Source organism: Hypanus sabinus, chromosome 15 (genome assembly GCF_030144855.1).
Source record: "Hypanus sabinus isolate sHypSab1 chromosome 15, sHypSab1.hap1, whole genome shotgun sequence".
Taxonomy (NCBI): domain Eukaryota; kingdom Metazoa; phylum Chordata; class Chondrichthyes; order Myliobatiformes; family Dasyatidae; genus Hypanus; species Hypanus sabinus.
Window position 1 is genome coordinate 44,269,181 of NC_082720.1, and position 21,687 is coordinate 44,290,867.

Consider the following 21,687-nt stretch of genomic DNA (forward strand, 5'->3'; position numbering starts at 1 on the left):
GTAAGTAATAAAGTCAATTCAATTCAATAGTTACAAGAAAAGCAGTAATCATTTAAAACTGGGTTGCTAAAAGATTTCACCTTGCAAACAGGAAAATTAATGGAATTCTCTATCCTGAAGGATTGTGACAGCTTGGTCTTTGATGGTATGAAAAATAGGAGATAGATAAAACTTTTTTTAAAAAACTGGCAGAGAAAATGAGTTGAGTCCTGGTTAGATAACAATGAAAAAGGGCAGGGTAGGCCTGAGGGGCATTTTAGCTTACTCCTGTTTTGATTTCTTCATGTTCCTGCACGTTGTTTTCTATCTGCTCTTAAACAGGTTCCCTGTCGCTATTATCAGTTGTAGCATTGTAAAAAAGGAGAACGATTAGCTGCTGGGTATAAATGGGATCTGAAGCTTTCAATCCGTGATGCCAATATGGAAATAAAGAAAGCAGTATCCATTCACTGAAACATACAGTACATAAGGTTTTGGCCCAAAACGTCGACAGCACGTCTCCCTATAGATGCTGCCTGGCCTGTTGTATTCCACCAGAATTTTGTGTGTGTTGCATACATCTATAAACGTAACTTGTACCACCAAGCAAGAGAAATGGTAGATGCATTACATGCAAATCCATCAACCCAGGATTGCTGAACAGAGCCACCCAGTATGTTCAACAATCGAGCCTGGGTTGGCAGTGCAACATACTGGGAAAACACTTACTTTTGTTCCATACTTTCCCTAGACACTAGCAACCTTGTACTTCTCTTAAATTAACACGTGCACAGCTTATACACCTAAAACTTTCAGATCAAAGATAAGCCTAACTACACAACTTGCATGAAGGCTACTCAGGCGCTCTCACCTTCATTACTAATACACCAAGTCTCATCATTTATTTTAATTCCTCCCAAACTCTTAAATCCATCTTTCTATGCACATTTCAATGCTATCATCTTGCAGGTCCCATTAGATAGTGCAAGTTGGCTGCAAGTGTTAGCCGCAATTCCAATTTTCTGATTTTGTAGTGGTCTGGTTGTCAAGTGACTCCAAGCTGGGGAAGAATACTCCTGTCCTTTAATATACTACATTCAGGGGACTATAACATTTCAACATACCTTTTGGATACAATTTCCAGCAGTCCCATTAGCAATGACTAATTTGTCTCCTATGATCTTGAGAAAACCAATCACATATGTTATAGTTAGTCAGAAATTAATTTTGCAGACAGATGTTACTCTCCAAACTTGCATAAGCAATGCACCTAGCTCTCGACTCTGACATGGATCTTCAATACGCCAGAAAAGCTAACCAATATGTTGTCCTGCACACTTCCAACACAGGCTGAAATCACACACTCTGCACGTCAAAATCAATTGTTTATTGGTTGATGTTTGCTCACATGGATGTTGCTTGATTTAGAATACAATCATTCAAATACATTGTTTTACCTAACCAGCAGTTCATTTCTCTCTGCTGATAAACCAGTAAGTATACTTATATATAACAAGAACTTAGGGACACTATCCAGTGTTACATTGAAGAGCTAGGAATTTACAACTTGGTCTTAAGTTAAATAGTTATTCTCATTCTGCTGAGCTAGTTCAGAAAAATTATATTTGTGTATTTTAGCTGTTTTTGAAATCGAGTTAAATAGCTATATATTGCTGAAAAAAAATAAAAATTTAATTCATGATGGCTTGGTGCAAGTTATGTGCTTTCAATTATTTTCTAAAATCCATATCATTCAATTAAAAAATTTGTTACAAAAGGTAAGTAACTGATTTTGATGCACAGCCAACAATGGTTGAAGTTAAGACACACCTACCTGAAAATAGCTGAACTACAACCAAGACTCATGAAAAAAGTGAGAATGGATCACACTAGGAGCGAAACATAGAAAACAATTTAAAAATAGACCAAGAAATAATTCAGAAATCTGATTTCACAAGGAGGGAGAATAATATGCTGTTTGACAGACTTGAGGAAAAGGTCCAATCATGGCTGAACGTACTGACCAGATCAGCTTCAGGTTGCACATCTGATAGCAAGACAGAAAGAAGATCAAATGCTAACATACTGATTTTGTTAGAGATAGTAGACTCTGTGCTTCATGACAAAAATAATTATTCCCATTTTAACATACACCTTACTGCTACATGACTTTTAAATGGCAACTGATATCTAAAGATTCTTTTCAATCTGACAAACGGCAGCAATCCCAGTCCATTAGAGAATTTTGTTCTGACATTCAGTATGCGAACTAAGGATCTTAAAATGTAAAAGAAATCTGGATGAAAAATAAACGATAAAGGAATTGAAAGAGTTTTAGGAAGTGAGGTAAAAAAACACATATAAAGTAAGAAATATATTTTATTTTTTAAATCTCTGACTGTTACATTCTACAGAGTAAGATTTCATGTGCAATTCTCATTGTTAGAGCAGTTGCTTTGCTTGATTAGGACTTACAACAATGGTTAAAGGTCACAAACACACATGAATTACTACCCATAACCTTCTCTGTCATGTTCGGCGGGTAACCTCTAAGTGAACACTGCATCATATATTTTAATAGAAATCTCTTGGCAAGATGCTTGTATAGAGGAGCTTGGTTTCCAAATGTATCTGTGTGTGTGCAGATTCAAAGTTTCAGAGTAAATTTATCATCAATGCATGCACAGTACACCATATACAACCTTGAGTTTCATCTTCTTGCAGGCAGCAACAAAATAACACTATAGAATCCATGAAAACCTCACACCGACAAACATCCAATGTTTGAAAAAAATAACAAAAAGTACACATCATAGATAAACTGCCCATAAAACATCATCATATATTGGCAGCAGCATCTTTGGATTTTTGGATGCAAGGAGTTGTCGTCCAATTTACTTGATAATAACAAAGGATACTGAAAGCCTCACTGTAATTGCTAATGCAAAATCCACACCAATTAGACAAGTGTGATCTTTCCATAATGAAATGCCAGTGGAACATCATCCTCAATGCAGGTAGAAAAATAAACAAGTATGACCTTTTCACCATGCATGGTTGAAAAAATACATCCAGAGTCAGAGTGAACATAGTGGAATATGGCAGGTTAATCTTGATTCATGCTGGTTATGTTTAAAATCCAAATTTGCAACAAACTGTAAGAAAATTAATTCACGTAACAATAGAACATCCAAGAGAACCTTTTAAGTAAGTATGAAACTACACACACAAAATGCTGGAGGAACTCAGCAGGTCAGGCAGCATCTATGGAAAATAATAAATAGTTGATGTTTCAGGCCAAGACCCTTCTTCAGGACTGGAAAGGATTGGGAAGACATCAGAGTAAAAAGGTGGGAGAAGGGGGAAGGAGGACTAACTAGAAGGTGATAGGTGAAGCCAGATGGGTGGGAAATGTTTAGGATGGAGAAGAACAAATCTGTTAGGAGAGAAGAATGGACCATGGGAGAAAGAACAAGGACAGGAACCAGGAGGAGGTAACCAGGAAGAACTAAGAGACCAGAGTGGGGAAGAGAAGAAGAGGGGAGTGGAATAAAAATTACTGGAAGGAGAAACTCATGTTCATGTCATCCGGTTAGAGGCTACCCTGGCAGAATACAAGGTGTTCCTCCACCCTGAGGGGGGGCCTCATTGTGGCAAGAGAGGAGGTCATGGACCAACATGTTGGCAAGGAAATGGGGATAGGAATTATATATGTTGGCCACCAGGAAATTCCGCTTTTGGCGGATGGAGTGGTGGTGCTCGATAAGGTGCTTCCCCCAGGCAGGTCTCACCAAGGTAGACAACACCAAAAAATATGCAGTTGAAGAGTTGCCTCACCTGGGAGGTCTGTTTGGGGCCCTGAATGGAGGTGAGGGAGAAGGTAAATGGGCATGTGTTGTATTTCTGTCACCTACAGGGAAATGGGCCAGGAGGGAGAATTATCCAAATCAATCACCAAATCTGATGGCTCTGTAACTCTACTACAGAGCATTCTCCATGATCAGACCTGGTTGGAAATCTAAAGCCTTTTGCAATGACAGAGTTCATCAGTTTCCTACAGGAAATCACTCCTCTCAGACCTCCAGATACCAGCAATGCAAGCAAAGTACAAGCAATCTCAATAAGAGCCTGAATCCCTAAAGGTATGTTGTAAGCATATCAGATTACTTCCAAAACTAAATGTGCATATAAATTGTGTGCCTCATTGTAATAAACAGAATTATTATGTAGTGTTATAAAGAAATAGGAATTTTTAAACTAGGGGCACAATTGGATGCACAACAGCTGTGGCAAGGTTTGCATGCCATAATTTACTATAAGGTGACACCTAAGAGAATAACGGCAGTAGCGCTTCACTCAAGTTTTTAATGCACATTTTGAAAGCGTGAATAACATCACACTTTAGTGAATCCCCACAGTATCCAGTAACTCTATAATCGCTATCTCAGAGACTGCTGTCAGAACATCCTTCAAGAGGGTGAAATCTTGCAAGGTGTCAGGCACTGACTGTGTTCCTGGTCAGCTACTGAAAATCTATTTGCCCAAAATGGCTGGTATGTTAAAGGACATCTTCAACCACTCACTGCTATAACAAGAGATTCCCACCCACTTCAAAAGGGCAGCTGCTTCAATGACTATCATTCTGCAGCACTCGCATCTTCTGTAATTAAGTGCTTCAAGAAGTTAGTGATGGATAGAACTAACACCTGCCTGAGCAAAGACCCACTGTAATTTGCTTCTTGCCACAAGTCCACAGTGGGCCCAATTTCATTGGCTGTTATGGAGTACCCTTACAACTTCAAAACACATGTCAGCCTGATGTTTATTCATTCAATTTAATACTTTGCATTCAGCCCATCATCCATTCAGTACTAATCACCAAGTTTCAAAACCTAGGCCTCTATACCTTCCTCATTGGGAAATAATAGTCAGTATGGATCAGTAATATCAATTCGGCACTGACGGTCAACACAGGTGCATTTTGAATATGCATGCTTAGCCCACTGCTCGTCTTTCTCTACACTCATGACAGTTTGGCTAGGACAAGTCAACTCAAACACCATCTATAAATGTGCCAATGACACCACTGTTGTTGGTAGAATCTCAGAGGCATACTGAAGAGAGGTGAGTAGCTGGATGAGTGGTGTCACAACAACCTTGCACTGAACGTAGTCAAAATGAAGGAACTAACTGTCGATTTCAAGAAGGGGGGGAAGTTGGAACAACTTACATTAGTCCTTACTGAGAGGTCAGTGATAGAAAGGCTGAACAGCTTCAAGTTCCTGGCTGTCATCATCTCAGGGGATCTATCCAAGACACAACACACTGACAAACACAACAAAGGTCAACTTAGCAGCTCTACTTCATTAGGAGTTTGAGAAGATGTTTATGTCACCAAAGATTTTTGCAAATTTCTATAGATGTACTAAGGAGAGTATTCTGACCAGTTGCATTACAGCCTGAAATGGGAGGCTCCAATGCACAGGATTGCAAAAGGCTGCAGAAGGTTGAAATCTCAACCAGCTCCATCACAGGCACAACCTTCTTCATTAAGGACATATTCAGGAGACAGTTCCTCAAGAAGGCAGAATCTATCATTAAGGGGTCTCACCATCTAAAATATGTCTCCTCCCACTACTACCATCAGGGAGAAGTTAGAGGAGCCAGAAAACCCACACTCAACAACCTAGACACAGATTCTTCCCCTGCCATCAGATTTCTGAACTGTTCGTGAACAGTTATTCCTTTTTCAATCTATTTTTGAAATGTAGAATTTTTTTGACTTTGCACAGTATTAGTACTGCAAAACAACAAACTTTACAAGACACACTCAGCGACAATACATTTGATTGTGACTCAGTTTCTGGAATTTATGTTTGGAGTTGCTCCCACTCTGCAGCTATGACTTTATCACAGAAGGATTGGAAACTTGCCATGTTCATGCATGGATATGATTTTCGTTGTACTTCAGTTACCAGGCCATACTGGGAGTAGTTCTGAGGAATTCTTGAAAGTGAAACAAAATTAACAACTGTCATCCTACACCAATATTTAATGGTTGTCAATATTTCCAAAAGAAAGTTACCTCACAGTAAACAAAAAAGGAAGTGTTGGTTACATTCAGAAAACCTGGGCATAACTTTTCACCATCAAATGATATGGGAAGTTGAAGAAACAGATCTCAGCAATTAAACCTGCAGTTATTGAAGGAACTATGGGCATAATTTAGGAAGATGGCTAAGAAGACATCCAGAATGGCAACCAGGCTGAAGAAAAGAGCAGCAAAACAATAGAGTAAGGGACTTCTACTATATCATAAAGTTATACAACACTGAAACAGGCTTTTAAACCTAACTCATCCATACTGGCCAAGTTGTCTACTTCAGCTAGTCCCATTCCTCCACATTTGGCCCAGATCACTCTAAACATGTTTTCCATGTACCTGTCTGTTTTAAGCAGCATAATCTGCAGTGCACGTTCTGTTTAGTCACAACATTATACTCTGCATTCTGCTGCTTTCAACTGCCTCTTCACTGCTGACAGAAAAAGTAGGATCTCCCAGTAGCCACCCTTTTTAATTCCACTTCCCATTCCCATTCTGATATGTCAATCCATGGCCTCCTCCTCCATCGTGATGAGGCCACACTCAGGTTGGAGGAGTAACTCCTTATATTTCATCTGGGTAGCCTCTGACCTGACGGCATGAACATTCTCTTTTCTCCCTTTATTTCCTTACCATCAACTCCCTCTGGTGCTCTTCCCCCTTTTCACTCTTCCATGGCCTTCCGTCCTCTCCTGTAAGATTCCACCTTCTCCACCCCTGTATCTCATTCACCAATCAACCTCTTAGCTCTTACTTCACCCCCTTCCCAGTTTGTGTTTCTCCCTCCTCTCCTCCCACCTTCTAACTCTGACTCCTTGTCTTTTTCTTGCAAGTCCTGAGAAAGGGTCTCAGCCCGAAACGTCAACAATACTCTTTTCCATGGATGTTGCCTGGCCTGCTGAACTAATTTTGTCTATGTTGTTTGGATTTCCAGCATCTACAGATTTTCTTTTGCCAGATGTGCCTGGATGGTACAGAAATAAAACTTCTCTCTGTATCTTGGTGCATGTGCCTGTGGGCAGCACAGTAGCATTGCAGCTACCACAAAGCCATGCATTACAGTGCCAGCGATCAGTCACTGTGGTTCAGTTCCCAGTGCTGCCTGTAAGGAGTCTCTCTATGACTGAGAGAGTTTCCTCCCACATTCCAAAGACATACATTCGGGTTAGGTTTAGTAGGATGTGGGCATGCTATGTTGGTGTCAGAAACACAGCAGCACTTGCGAACTGCCCCCAGCACATCCTCTGACTCTGTTGGCTGTTAATGCAAACAACACATTTTACTGTATGTTTCAATATTTTGATAAACATGTGACAAATAAAGCTAATCTTTAATCTCTTTTTATACTAGGCCAATACCAATACAACCTTATCCACCTCTACCACTCCCCCGGCAGCTCATTCCATCTGCAAATCACCCCACCCTTTGTGTGTAGAAGATACCCCTTAGGTCCCTTCTAAATCTTCACCCCCTCACCTGAAACCAACACCTTCTAGTTTTAGATTGTTCTACCTTGAAAAAAGACTGTGAACTTTCACCTAACCTGTAATTTATAAATCTCTCTGAGGTTTATAACTCACCTATGCTCCTCTCCCAGTCCCGGCCATTCCAGGCTGTCCTGGCAGTTCAAGCCCTCCAGTCCCTGCAGCATCCTCATTAATCCTTTCTGAACCTTTCTAGCTTAATGACTTTCTTTTTACACTCAAGTGGCCAGAATGGGACACAGTACTCCAAGTTGGGCCTCACCATTGTCTTGTACAATTGTACATGTTGATCCAACTCTTATACTTAAATGTCTAACTAAGGAAGGCATGCATGACAAACATCTTCTTCACCACCCTGTCTACCCGCATCTCAAGTTTGAGGGAGCTATGTACTTGGGCCCATAAGTTCCTCTGTTACTCTCCAGGCTCTAATATTTACTGAGCAACTCTTTCCCTTGTTTAACAAATCAATAGGCAACACCTCACACTTCTCTGCATTAAATTCCATCTGCCAATCCCACTTCTCAAGTTAGTCTAGATTCCCTTGTAAATCTTTTCATTGTCTTCACTACCAATTTTGGTGTCATCCACAAACATACTATCCAAGTCAGCAAAGATGTCATTCAATAGTGATCCCTGCAGCACATCACTGAGGAGTGGACCAATTAGCCTTCATGGCTACTACTTCGTTCATGTAAAAATTTTTCACTTCAGTTCTACTTTCCTTGGCTAATGTATTGTGTCTTGATTGCCCGTATTGCTAAAAATCTAACCATCTCAGTCTTCAATACACCCAAAGATTAAACTTCTGCAGGTCTCTAGATTAAACAATTCCAAATTTTTGTTATAGTCTGAGTGAGTGAAAAAATTTCCTCATCTCTCTTCTAAATGGCCAATTTGTTAATTTGAGATCATGACCCTTGTTTCTGGACCCCAGTTTCCAGGAAAACTACAACACCACATCTAGTTGCATATAATTTAAGACACAAGCAGTTTCTGTGGATAAGGACCAAATTACAAGTGGCTGAAAACTATAAGGAAGTCAAGGGCTATGAGAGGAAGCAGAAAACCTGTGTTCAGGCTAAGATTTGGCCAACTATCATCTTACTGAGTGGCAGGGCAATCACAAGGGCGGACTGTCTTACTCCAGATCCTTCTCTTTTTAAGACATACAGTGTGGAATGCATGTCAACATCTGACACTTATCACCACATACAAGGGGTGATTGATAAGTTTGTGGCCTAAGGTGGGAGTCAATTTTAGAAAATCTACCACATTTATTTCTCAACATAGTCCCCTCCATAGTCATCAGTTAATAACTCATCAGGGGTGATTGTTAAGTTCGTGACCTAAGGTAGAAGGAGATGAGTTATTAACTTCAAGCTTTCTGCATTATCACTCAGAGTTGAACTGCATGTGCATGTAAAGAGAGCTGTATAACTCATCTTCTACCTTAGGCCACGAACTTATCAATCACCCATCTGTGGACACTTTCTGGAGATCCAAGATCCGTGTGCTCCATGACCGCTGGACTAACCATGTAAATGTAAGAGGGGACTATGTTGAAAAATAAATGTGCTAGGTTTTCTAAAATTGACTTGTTCTATTTTAGGCCATCAACTTGTCAATCACCCTTCATATATCCCTCGATTTATAAATGGGGAAGTGTTCCAGGAAAAACATTCTGTCAAGCAAAATTTCATAACTGTAATTAAGAGTTGATATACAGAAAGGTCTTTGGGTCATTATTATTCTCTGAAAGTGGAGACAGTAAGTATAGTGAAGAAGGCATTTCATGTGTTTGCCTTCATAGACTAAGATACGAAGTATAAAGTTTGGACCCATTGAAAAGCATTGTATTGTATACCAAGTACTGTATACATTACTATAGAAAAACCACTACAAAAGTATTAAATAGAAGGCATTAAATGTCCCTCTCTCTTCCCTTCCCATGGCTTCAGTCTGTAGGTAACATCATCTACCCTCAGGCATTCATCAACTTCAGAGACTCTGACTGGCCCCCAACTATCAGCCCTGTGTTCCTCCTTCTCCAAATCCAATACACAAACTCACACCCCAATTCAGTTCCCTTATGGCTTCTTTCCTGTGAACAAGAGCACCAGACCCACTACTGAAGTGTACTATGCAATAATGCACTATGCTTGTTTAATGTCTGAGATCATTTTCTGAGCTGCTCTGTTTACATACTCGCACATGTTGGCATCTGCACTTCCACTGATGTTGAGGAGTTTTTCTACTATTCATTTCCTTGGTTTCAGAGAGACTGACCAACCACATCACCACAAGACTTGACTGATATTTTACCTTGATAGGCAGGGACTTTCTGCCTTTCCTCTTAATGCTTTTTTTTGTTGTTTGAATAAGGTGGAAAATTGTTTGTCTACTTAGATCAATATAAAATATATTTAAACATTATGCAAAGAAGACCAAGACACTCCCCAATGATGTCTGGCCAATATGTATTTCTAACAATCCACAAAAAAGTTACTTATTCAGAATATCATCGTTTCAAACTATGGAAGCAATCTAGAGTTGTATCCTCTAGTGGCTAACCATAATGCACAGTTAAGTCTGGTTTGAGAATGTTGTAAAAGAAATTAATAAAATGCAAGTTAAAAGTTAAATAATAATCATGTGCAAGGTGAGCGCACAATTAGTCAGTAAAGCAGCTTTAACACCAGCATCAAGCTATATTTTTAAAACAGAATTCAAACCTTAGATTTTACACTTGTGCAATTCTGACTTCCTTCAAAACTCTTGTGCTGGAACATTGAAGTATTTGTTTCCTGAACATGCATGTCAGTGATATAGATTAACCTTTCTCCTTGACAAACATTCCCAAACTTTTGAATTGTCTTTCAGCTTGTGAGAGCTCAAAATGCTTAGAAATTCCTTGGAACAACCAGTGCTCCACTCCCGGGTGAGTAACCAGCCACACAGATCCCAGCTAATTCCCTTGCAAAACTCTCAAGACATATCCAGACAGTCATGTCCTAATCACCTCAAGGCTCCTATCTCCAATGACATAACATGAGGAGGTTTTCAGTGCCCCATTTCATCCTTAATAAGAGCCATACGGGGCAATCTATAAGAATAGTTCAGTTCTTAAAACATCTGCAACTACAATTTGCATTTTTTATTTGGTAAATAGATGTTTTACATCTCAAAATGATAAATCAGTATATTTCTACCTGTTACGGGAGCCTCTATATCCAACATTGTTTTTTCTTGGCGAAGAATAGAAGCTCCTTCATTAATAATTCGAAGTGCTACATTTTCTTCTACTCTTCCCTCCTTGGTGAGATGAGCTTTCAAAAGGTCGACCCGTGGCTTGCCATCACAATCAAATACTTCCTTCATGGTGAGTCGATGACTTAATGGGAAAGGAACAGCTGTGACAGAAAAAAGACAGAAACAGAGACAGAATCTTTAGATAACTTCATCATCCGAAATGCTGCATTTACTGAGTGGAGACCAACAATACTATACATCGTAGAAAAATCTTAAGTAACAATTTATTTCTGCTGCATATGATAATCATCATAATCCCCAGCAGCAGCTGCTTAGTTATTGCATTTTTTTTGCTTTATATTTAAGAATCCCTGCATTGGAGCTGGGGTTTCATAAACAGATAAAAACAGAATTTTTAAAAACTGCAATGCAGGAGTCTACTATAAAACAGTAAAAGCTCCAAATGTCCAGTATTTTCAGTTTTCAAAAAACTGAGGTGGAGCTAAGGAGCTAATGGCACCTAACAGTGATTCCTTTGCTTGCATCTTCAGAAACAGCTCTATTTCTATCTCTAATATCTCTATTTTTCCATTTCAGAGTTCTTTAGAAGACCCTGACCAAAAGTTACACGTTGACTTCAGTTCTTGTGGGATTGGGACCCGCTCTCGGGGTCTCACGACTGACGGTTATTTGAGGTACCAAGGATGAGGCCTAGAAGATTAGTTCACCTTTGGAATTCTGGGATTCATGGCCCTGGAGGTGGGCGGTCTCATGGTCGGTGCCTCTGCAGGGATTCGGAGGGTTGTGGGAGGACACGGAAGATCGAAAGCAGCAAGCTGGCTGCTGGCTGTGTGCCCACAGACAGGTGTTCTTTGGACACAGAGCTCAGAAAAAGCGACGCAACAGACTTTTAACATCTTAAATCAATAAGTCCTTTGTTATGTCTCCCTTTTCCCTGTGAAAGGGGACACCGCCTTTTAGAAACATAAAAAACCTACAGCACAATACAGGCCCTTCGGCTGACGAAGTTGTGCCAAACGTGTCCCTACCTTAGAAATTACTAGACTTACCTATAGTCCTCTATTTTTCTAAGCTCCATGTACCTATCCAAAAGTCTCTTAAAACACCCTATCGTTACCACCTCCACCACCGTTGCCAGCAGCCCAATCCACACACTCAACACTCTCTGAGTAAAAAAACTTACCTCTGATATCTCTTCTGTACGTACTCCCCAGCACCTTAAACCTGTGCCCTCTTGTGACAACCATTTGAGCCCTGGGAAAAAGACTCTGACTATCCACATGATCAATGCTTCTCATCATCTTATACACCTCTATCAGGTGACCTCTCATCCTCCATCACTCCACGGAGAAAAGGCCAAGTTCACTCAACCTATTCTCATAAGACATGCTCCCCAATCCAGGCAACATCCTTGTAAATCTCCTCTACACCCATTCTATGGCTTCCACATCCTTCCTGTAGTGAGGCGACCAGAACTGAGCACAATACTCCAAGTGGGGTCTGACCAGGGTCCTATATAGTTGCAACATTACCTCTCAGCTCCTAAATTCAATTCCATGATTGATGAAGGCCAATACACTGTACACCTTCCTAACGACAGAGTCAACCTGCACAGCTGCTTTGAGCGCCCTATGGACTCGGACCCCAAGATCCCTCTGATCCTCCACATTGCCAAGAGCCTTACCATTAATACTATAATCTGGCATCATATTTGACCTATCAAAATGAACCACTTCACACTTATCTGGGTTGAACTCCATCTGCCACTTCTCAGCCCATTTTGCATCCTATCAATGTCCCTCTGTAACCTGTGACAGCCCTCCACACTATCCACAACACCCCCAACCTTTGTGTCATCAGCAAACTTACTAACCCATCCCTCCACTTCCTCAACCAGGTCATTTATAAAAATCACGAAGAGTAAAGGTCCCAGAACAGATCCCCGATGCACACCACTGGTCACTGGCCTCCATACAGAATATGACCCATCTACAACCACTCTTTGCCTTCTGTGTGGCAAGCCAGTTCTGGATCCACAAAGCAATGTCCCCTTGGATCCCTGCCTCCTTACTTTCTCAATAAGCCTTGCATGGGGTACCTTATCAAATGTCTTGCTGAAATCCATATACACTACATCTACTGCTCTTCCTTCATCGATGTATTTAGTCACGTCCTCAAAAAATTTGAACAGGCTCATAAAGCACAACCTGCCCTTGACAAAGCCATGCTGACTATTCCTAATCATATTATACCTCTCTAAATGTTCATATTTAGATCCTCTCAGGATCTTCTCCATCAACTTACCAACCACTGAGGTAAGACTCACTGGTCTATAATTTCCTGTGCTATCTCTACTCCCTTTCTTGAATAAAAGGACAACATCCGCAACCCTTCAATCCTCCAGAATCTCTCCCATCCCCATTGATGATGCAAAGATTATTGCTAGAGGCTCAACAATTTCCTCCCTTGCCTCCCAGAGTAGCCTGGGGTACATCTCATCCGATCTCCCCAACTTATCCAACTTGATGCTTTCCAAAAGCTCCAGCACATCCTCTTTCTTAATAACTATATGCTCAAGATTTTCAGTCTGCAGCAGGTCATCACTACAATCATCAAGATCCTTTTCCATAATGAATACTGAGGTATTCATTAAGTACCTCTGCTATTTCCTTCGTTTCCACACACATTTTCCCACTGTCACACCTGATAGATCCTATTCTTTCATGTCTTGTCCTCTTGCTCTTCACATACTTGTAGAATGCCTTGGAATTTTCCTTAATCCTGCCTGCCAAGGCCTTCTCATGGCCCCTTCTGGCTCTCCTAATTTCTGAAGCTCCTTTCTATTAGCCTTATAATTTTCTAGATCTCTAACATTACCTACCTCTCTGAACCTTCGGTGAGTTTTTCTTTTCCTCTTGACTAGATTTATTACAGCCTTTGTACAGCCTTTCCTGTACCCTATCACCATCTCCAAAATGCTCTCCCACTGAGAGGTCTGACAACTGACCAGGTTCATTTCCCAATACCAAATCAAGTACAGCCTCTCCTCTTGTAGGCTTATCTACATATTGTGTCAAGAAATCTTCCTGAACACACCCAACAAACTCCATCCCATATAAACCTCTTGCTCTAGGGAGATGCCAATCGATATTTGGGAAATTAAAATCTTCCATCGCAACAATTCTGTTATTATTACAACTTTCCAGGATCTGTTTCCCTATCTGCTCCTTGATATCCCTGTTACTATTGGGCGGCATAGAAAAAACACCCAGTAAAGTTACTGACCCCTTTCTGTTCCTAACCTCCACCCACAGAGTCTCCGTAGACAATCCCTCCATGACGTCCACCTTTTCTGCAGCCATGACAATATCTCATATCAACAGTGCCACACCCCCAGCTCTTTTGCCTCCCTCCCTGCCCTTTCTGCAACATCTAAAACCCAGCACTTGAAGTAACCATTCCTGTCCCTGAGCCATCCAAGTCTCTGTAATGGCCACCACATCATAGCTCCAAGTACTTATCCACGGTCTAAGCTCATCCGCTTTGTTCACAATACTTCTTGCGTTAAAATAGACACATCTCAAGCTTTCGGTCTGAGCGTGTCCCTTTCTCTATCACCTGCCTATCCTCCCTCTTTCACTGTCTACAAGCTTTCTCTATTTGTGACCCAGTCTCCTCTTCCACAGTCTCTTCAGATCGGTTCCCACTCCCCAACAATTCTAGCTTAAAATCTCCCCAGTAGCCTGAGCAAACCTCCCCGCCAGAATATTGGTCCCCCTGGGATTCAAGTGCAACCCGTCTTTTTTGTACAGGTCACATCCGCCCCAAAAGAGGTCCCAATGATCCAGATATCTGAATCCCTGCCCTCTGCTCCAATCCCTCAGCCACACATTTATCCTCCACCTCATTCTATTCCTATTCTCACTGTCATGTGGCACAGGCAGTAATCCCAAGATTACTAACTTTACGGTCCTACTTCTCAACTTCCTTCCTAACTCCCTGTCGTCTTTTTTTTAGGAGCTCTTCCCTTTTCCTACCTATGTCATTGGTACAATATGTACCACAGCCTCTGCCTGCTCTCCCTCCCACTGCAGGATGTCTTGGACTCGATCTGAAACATCCCAGACCCTGGCACCTGGGAGGCAAACTACCATCCGAATTCCTTTCCCGCGTCCACAGAATCGCCTGTCTGACCCCCTAACTATAGAATCCCCTATCACTACTGCCTTCCTCTTCCTTTCCCTACCCTTCTGAGCCACAGGGCCAGACTCTGTGCCAGAGACACAGCCACTGTCCCCCCCACCCCCCAACAGTACTCAAACAGGAGTACTTATTGTCAAGAGGTACAGCCACAGGGGTACTCTCTAGTACCTGACTCTTCCCCTTCCCCCTCCCAACTGTGACGCACTTGTCTGTCTCCCATGGTCCCGGTGTGACCACCTGCCTATAACTGCATTCTATCACCTTATTAGGGGAGACAGCGCCTGTGTGGTATGTCGAATTACCGGGTGAATGAGCAGTCTTTGGGGTACTGTAAGTCTGTGTCTTTATTGATGCGTTGCTGCACATTTAAGAGCTAGGTGGGGACGTCAGTGTTTTTTTTTGCTGGTGGGGGAGTGGGGATCATTGCTTGGCTGCTGCTTATGCATGGGAGGGGGAGCTGGGGGGTGCTTTGGTGTTCTAACATTTAACTGTTTTTGGGGCACTCCTCTGTTTTTGTGGATGGCTGTGAAGTAAAAGCATTTCGGGATGTATATTGTATACATAAAATGGATCTGGCATTAAATGTATCTTTGAAACCTTTGAAACATTCTAAAGCCGAACTTAAGTCAGTTTTTTGTTGCTAAAATTTTCTTCTGACAATATGTGTCAACCATGCACACGATATATTTTGCTTTCAGAATGTTGCAGGTGGCTGTCAAAACAAGCAATAAGATTAATAACCAATCCCACGTGTTTGAGGAATGTGCTGATCAGCAGAGTCACACTGGTGCGTATAAATGCAGGTGGTAACGGTTATTCAGAATTATCTCCAAGAAATGTGAAACTTTACTGAAAAATATGGGAAAGGCTGAACTACTCAGTAAATAATCCAGACTGGTCTCTGGAAAATCAGCTGGATTTCAGAGCATACATTTCAAACACTGCAAATAGAACTAAAGATTTATTTGCAAATTTTGGCGATTCCATCACCAACATAAAGCTTAGCTAAAGTTAAAAAAAACATGAAAGAGGAGAAGCAAAGACCTTGACCCACTGCAATATGCTTATTGCCACAATAGTTCTACAGCAGATTCAATCTCACTGGCTCTCTGCATTTGTGCTGATGGTCTCAGTGGAACCCCTCTCCATGGGTTGAAAACTGTCACCAGTGGTTGATGATCAATACTGAGGGTAAACTCTCCCATACAAGTACTGGTTGAAACGTTTTACACTCCAAAGCAGACTCAAGGCCTCTCTGCCGAACTGTGCGTAATTTTTCTTTGCAGCAGTAACGGAACGTGATGCAACGGCTATGGGGTATTCACTTCCATTATTCATAACATGTGACATGACTGCATCTATACCATATGGTGAGATGTCACAGACAAGCTTCACTGGATAATGTAGATCATAATCTGTGAGTACAGTATTTGACGTCACCATTTCCTTTGTCGTTTAGAAAGCCACCTCACACTACTTTGTCCATTACCATTTCTTCCCGATCTGCAGTAAAAAACTCGAGGGGTGCAGCACAGTGTTTGACAGGAGCGTGTTAGAGTAGTCGACAAATCCTAAAAAAGGTCCACAACTGTGGCACAACTTGGGCCTTGTTGCATCCACCACTGCTTGAATTTTCTCAGCACATGTGTAATCCTTATGCCACAGTTAGTGACATTTGGTTTAAAGAATTGACACTTGTTGCATTGTGCACTGAGCCCACAATCTTCAAATCTTCTTAGCAGTGTCTTGAGATTTTGGAGATGTTCCTTGTCATCCTTATCTACACCAATGATGCCATCCAGGTAATACCGAGTGCCTATGCAGCCTTGCAGCACCTGCCCTATCACTTTCTGCCAGAGTGCAAGTACAGACGCTACTCCAAAAACAAGCCTATTATAGATTAAAGCCCTTTCTAAGTGTTTATCTTGAGAAAGATTTTGGACACTTCTTCCATCTGTACCTTAGCTAAGTCCACTTTGTTTAAGTGTTTTCCTCCAGTAATGTTTGCAAAGGTATCCTAGTGAGCAGATACATTTACATTCAGTACTGGGTTGACCTTAAGATCCCCAAAGATCCTGTCAGACCATTTCTTCTTGGCTACTGGGACCATGGGCTTCACACAACCCTTTTTGTAATTCAGCTCACTAGTAACTTTATCACAAATGGGAAAAGGAACAAGATGGGCTTCGGTTTTGCATTTTCATTTAACACTGTTTTACCCTTGATATGTTTGAGTTTTCCAATGCCACCCTTGAACACTTCTGTGGCATCATCTAGTACCTTTCTTAATTTGCTTTCAGTTGACTCCTTTGCAGGGGATGTGGCTTGTAAGTAGTGGATGGATCTACAATAAAGTTGCAGTTGTCTCAGCCAATCACATCCCCACAATGCTGGCCCTCCTGTTTTTACTACATATCAGTCCAATGTGGCAGGCTGCTTGTTATATTTCACTGTTACGAATGTTATTCCCACTGAAGTTCTTTTCTCCAGTATAAGTTCTTATTTGGATATTTGCAGGCTTTTGTTCAGTATCTTAGAAATGACAACCAAACTAATTTGATAGAATGACTGAAACAGCCAGGCCAGTGTCTTTCTTTTTCTTTTTATATCTTTTTACTAATTTTAAACAAACATAAGAGAAACATAGATACAGAGAGTTTGAGAATACATAATTAATAGGTTAAAGTATAAATACAAATAGATGATAATCCATATATAATAACCTCCCAAACTCATAGTGATTATGAAAAAAAGGAGTAAATAAGAAAAAAAACCCTCCAAAAAAAAAACCTAACCAACATGGGCCATTGCATTATGTCAAATATACACAGCAGTGTCAATAACTCCGCACCTCCATCCAAATAATTAAGGATAATAAAAGTAAGGTCTAGGTAAAGTCAGTTTAGCTCATATGAAAATGTTGAATAAATAGTCTCCAAGTTTCTTCAAATTTAATTGAAGGGTCAAAAACAACACTTCTAATTTTTTCTAAACTCAGATAAGAAATAGTTTGAGAAAACCACTGAAATATAGTTGGAGGATTAATTTCTTTCCAATTCAATAGGATAGATCTTCTAGCCATTAATGTAACAAATGCAATCATCCGCCGAGCTGAGGGGGATAAACAACTATTATCCACCATTGTTAAACCAAAAATTGCAGTAATAGGATGCGCTTGCAATTTAATATTCAGAACTTTTGAAATAATACCAAAAATACCTTTCCAATAATTTTGCAAGCAAGGGCAAGACCAAAACATGTGGGTCAATGAAGCAACTTCAGAATGACATCTGTCACAGGTTGGATTATCATAAGAATAAAATCGAGCAAGTTTATCCTTAGACATGTGAGCCCTATGTACAACCTTAAATTGTATTAAGGCATGTTTAGCACAAATAGAAGAAGAATTGACTAATTGTAAAATTTTCTCCCACTGCTCAGTGGGTGTAAGACAATGAAGTTCTTTTTCCCATTCCTTCTTAATTTTTCCTAATATTTCTGGCTGCCAGCGTCCAATTCTATTTTATTTAATCTGACGTTCACTTTAGGTGTAAGCTATGTTGCTTATCTATTGTTAGGTTTCACACTTCAAATCTGAAGGCTACTCAGTCCTGTCTCACTCTCATCAATGCCAGATTTTTCATCAACAGCATGCAGATTAGTGCTCTTTTAGAAACTGCAACTTGAATTTTAACCTTTTTCTCTTCCCTGTACAGTCTATTTATATATGTCTGCCTGACATACCTTTTGTATGTGTCCTACATTGTCACATTTTCAGCAAGTTTCACATTTAAATTTGCATTGTTCTGGAGTACATGAGCCCCTACTACAATAATGGTAATACAATTTGTTCGGCTAGGCAAGGTTCTGTTTAGACATTACAATTTTGTTTACACTCACCTTCACTCCTGACTGCAACTAAATTGCATCTGTCTGCTCTTTCCATTGATACAGCAATTTCAATTGCTCTTTTAAATGTAAGTTGTGCTTCAGTTAGGTGCTATTTTCCTGTAAAATTTCACAAACTGAACAATCTCTCTGTGCATCACTAGGCCCTTCACTTAACTGACAATGCTCTGACAATCCCTTCAATTCAGCCACATATGCCAAAATAGATACTGCTTATGAAACCTAAAGTGTTCTGCAATCAACACTGGTTTTGGTTCCAAGTGTTCCACATTACTTACGCCATATCAGTAAAGCTCACTTCAGCTGGTTTGGTTGGAGCAGGTGAACTTCTATGCAAACTGTATACTCTTGCACTCACTGCATTCATCAAAACTGGCACTCGTTTTTCACTCACTATTTCATTTACTTCAAAATATAGCTCAATTCTTTCTGTATATTATATTCAGATACCTTTCACGCAATTGAACACATCTATCTTTCCAATGTTGGCAGCAATTTCTGGTCTTATAATTAATTATTATCATCACTCAGTGCTCACTATTTATGAACCCCTGAATTCATTGTTTTCCGCCTTTTTTAAAGTTGACCGTCTTGTCGTGCTTTTTTAAAACTTAAATGTATTGCTGTGCTTCAACAGGTAGATAGTGGTCTTGCATTCATTTAAAACTTCTTCATCACCACTGTCATGTTTTGTAATTCCAAAACTTAAAACTAGCTGAAAGAAAAATGCAGAAGCCCAGGGAAGCATGCCTTATCTTCCATTTTACTTCTAGCTTGGCGCATCCTTATGACATGGTTGCGTAATTACATATGCCATTCACATACTTTTACATATAACCCGCAATGATTTATTTTAGCAAAGAATGATTGATGAAACAATACATTTACAATATTATTCAAATATTAATTATTTCATGCTCAACACTCCTCCCTGCTTACTTGTAAAAATCCAACTCAATATAAAATGCACGCGCGCGCACACACACACACACACACACCAGCAAGATCTATGTTAAGCTGCTGTTTATTGATTACAGTAAAGCGTTCAACGCCATCACCCACTCAGTAGTAGTCAATAATCTTCAAAGCCGATCTCAATATCTCCACCTACAATCGGTTCCTTGACTTCCACATCAGGAGACCACAGTCAGTCCAGACCAAAAATAATACTTCCTTCACGTTGACAATCAACAACAGTGCACCTCAAGGATGTTGCTTAGCTTACGGCTCTACTCTCTCTACACCCATGACTTGTGTGACTAGGTACAGCACAAATGCAAATTTGTCAATGACACAACTGTTATTAGCAAAATTTCAGATGGTGATGAGGAGGCATACAGGAGTGAGGTAGACTGGCTTGTTGAGTGATGTCACAACATTGCACTCAATGTCAGTAAGACCAAGGAATTGATTGTGGATTTCAGGAAAGGGAAGTCAAGGGAACACAAAACAGTCCTCATCGAGGAGTCAGCTGTCGAACAGGTGAGCAGTTTGCAACTTTCATGGTCGACCCCAACCAACGGAGGGCCGTAATAAAGAAGGTACACAGCTACGTTTCATTAGGAACTAGAGCAGAGTTTGATATGTTACCAAAACCAGCAAATTTCTACAAATGTACCATGGAGAACATTCTAATTAGTTGCATCACCACCTGATACGTAGGATCACCACTGCACAGGATCAGAAAAAGCTGCAGACAGACATTAACTCAGCCAGCTCCATAATGGGCACAATTATCCCCTTCACCAAGGATGTCTTCAAAAAGCAATGCCTCAAAAAGACAGTAAAGACCTCCACACCCAGAACATGCTGTCCTCTCATTACAACCATCAGAGAGGAGGTACGAGAACTTGAAGACAAACACTAGATGCTGTAGGAATGTTTCTTCCCCACTGCCATTGGATTTTTGAATGAATGATGAACCCATGAACACTATTTTGATCTCTTTTTGCACTACTTACTTAATTTTATATATACATTGTATGTGTATGTGTGTGTGTGTGTGTGTGTGTGTGTGTGTGTGTGTGTGTGTTTCTTCCTAATATATTGTAAAAGTCATGTTTTACATTGTACATCTGTCATAAACTAACAGCCTTCATGACACATGTCAGTAATGGAAACCTGATTCTGATTCCAATTCTGAAGAATACTATGCAATACTATTTGCCAAAACTGCCACCAGGGATCATGTTGAATCATGAAGATGGACTCTTGTGAGTTGTTTGCAAAAGAGCTCCTGCAGTGAGAACTCTGTCATGTACATAATAGATTAGCATGAACAATTTGTAAAAAAAATTGGAAAGTGATTTGCAATGCTTTGTGCAAGGATGATGCTTTTTTTAAAGGAAGGTTACTACTAGTCACAGAATCAGATCAAAGCAGCAGAGATACAAGGCTCTTTGGATCAACCAGTCCATGCCAACCACCCAACTGGTCCCAAATTACTGCATTCAGCCCATAGCCCCACCCTATTTAAATGCTCTTTAAATGATACTAGTTATAGAAATGTTTAAGATTATGAAAGGCATAATTCAGCTTGATGGTAACAGTCTTAATCACTCTCTCTAGTAGTTCATTCCATATAATCACCACCCTCTGTGTGAAAAAGTTGCCCCTCAAATCCCTTTTAAATATTTCCCCCCATCCTAAATCTGTGTCCCCTAGTTTTGGACGCACCTACCCTGAAAAAAGGACTTGCCATCCACCTGAATTATTCATCTCATAATCTTAAACATT

At 40.4% G+C, this 21,687-nt stretch overlaps 1 protein-coding gene across 1 annotated transcript in view; it reads right to left on the reverse strand.

The window, feature by feature from the left end:
- The window catches only part of LOC132405152 (protein phosphatase 3 catalytic subunit alpha-like), a 421,759-nt gene that overhangs the window by 181,072 nt on the left and 219,000 nt on the right, over positions 1-21,687 (reverse strand). Inside the window, exon 2 of the mRNA XM_059989854.1 lies at positions 10,779-10,979. Coding sequence (XP_059845837.1) covers positions 10,779-10,979 — 201 coding nt within the window. The remainder of the gene's footprint in view (positions 1-10,778; positions 10,980-21,687) is intronic.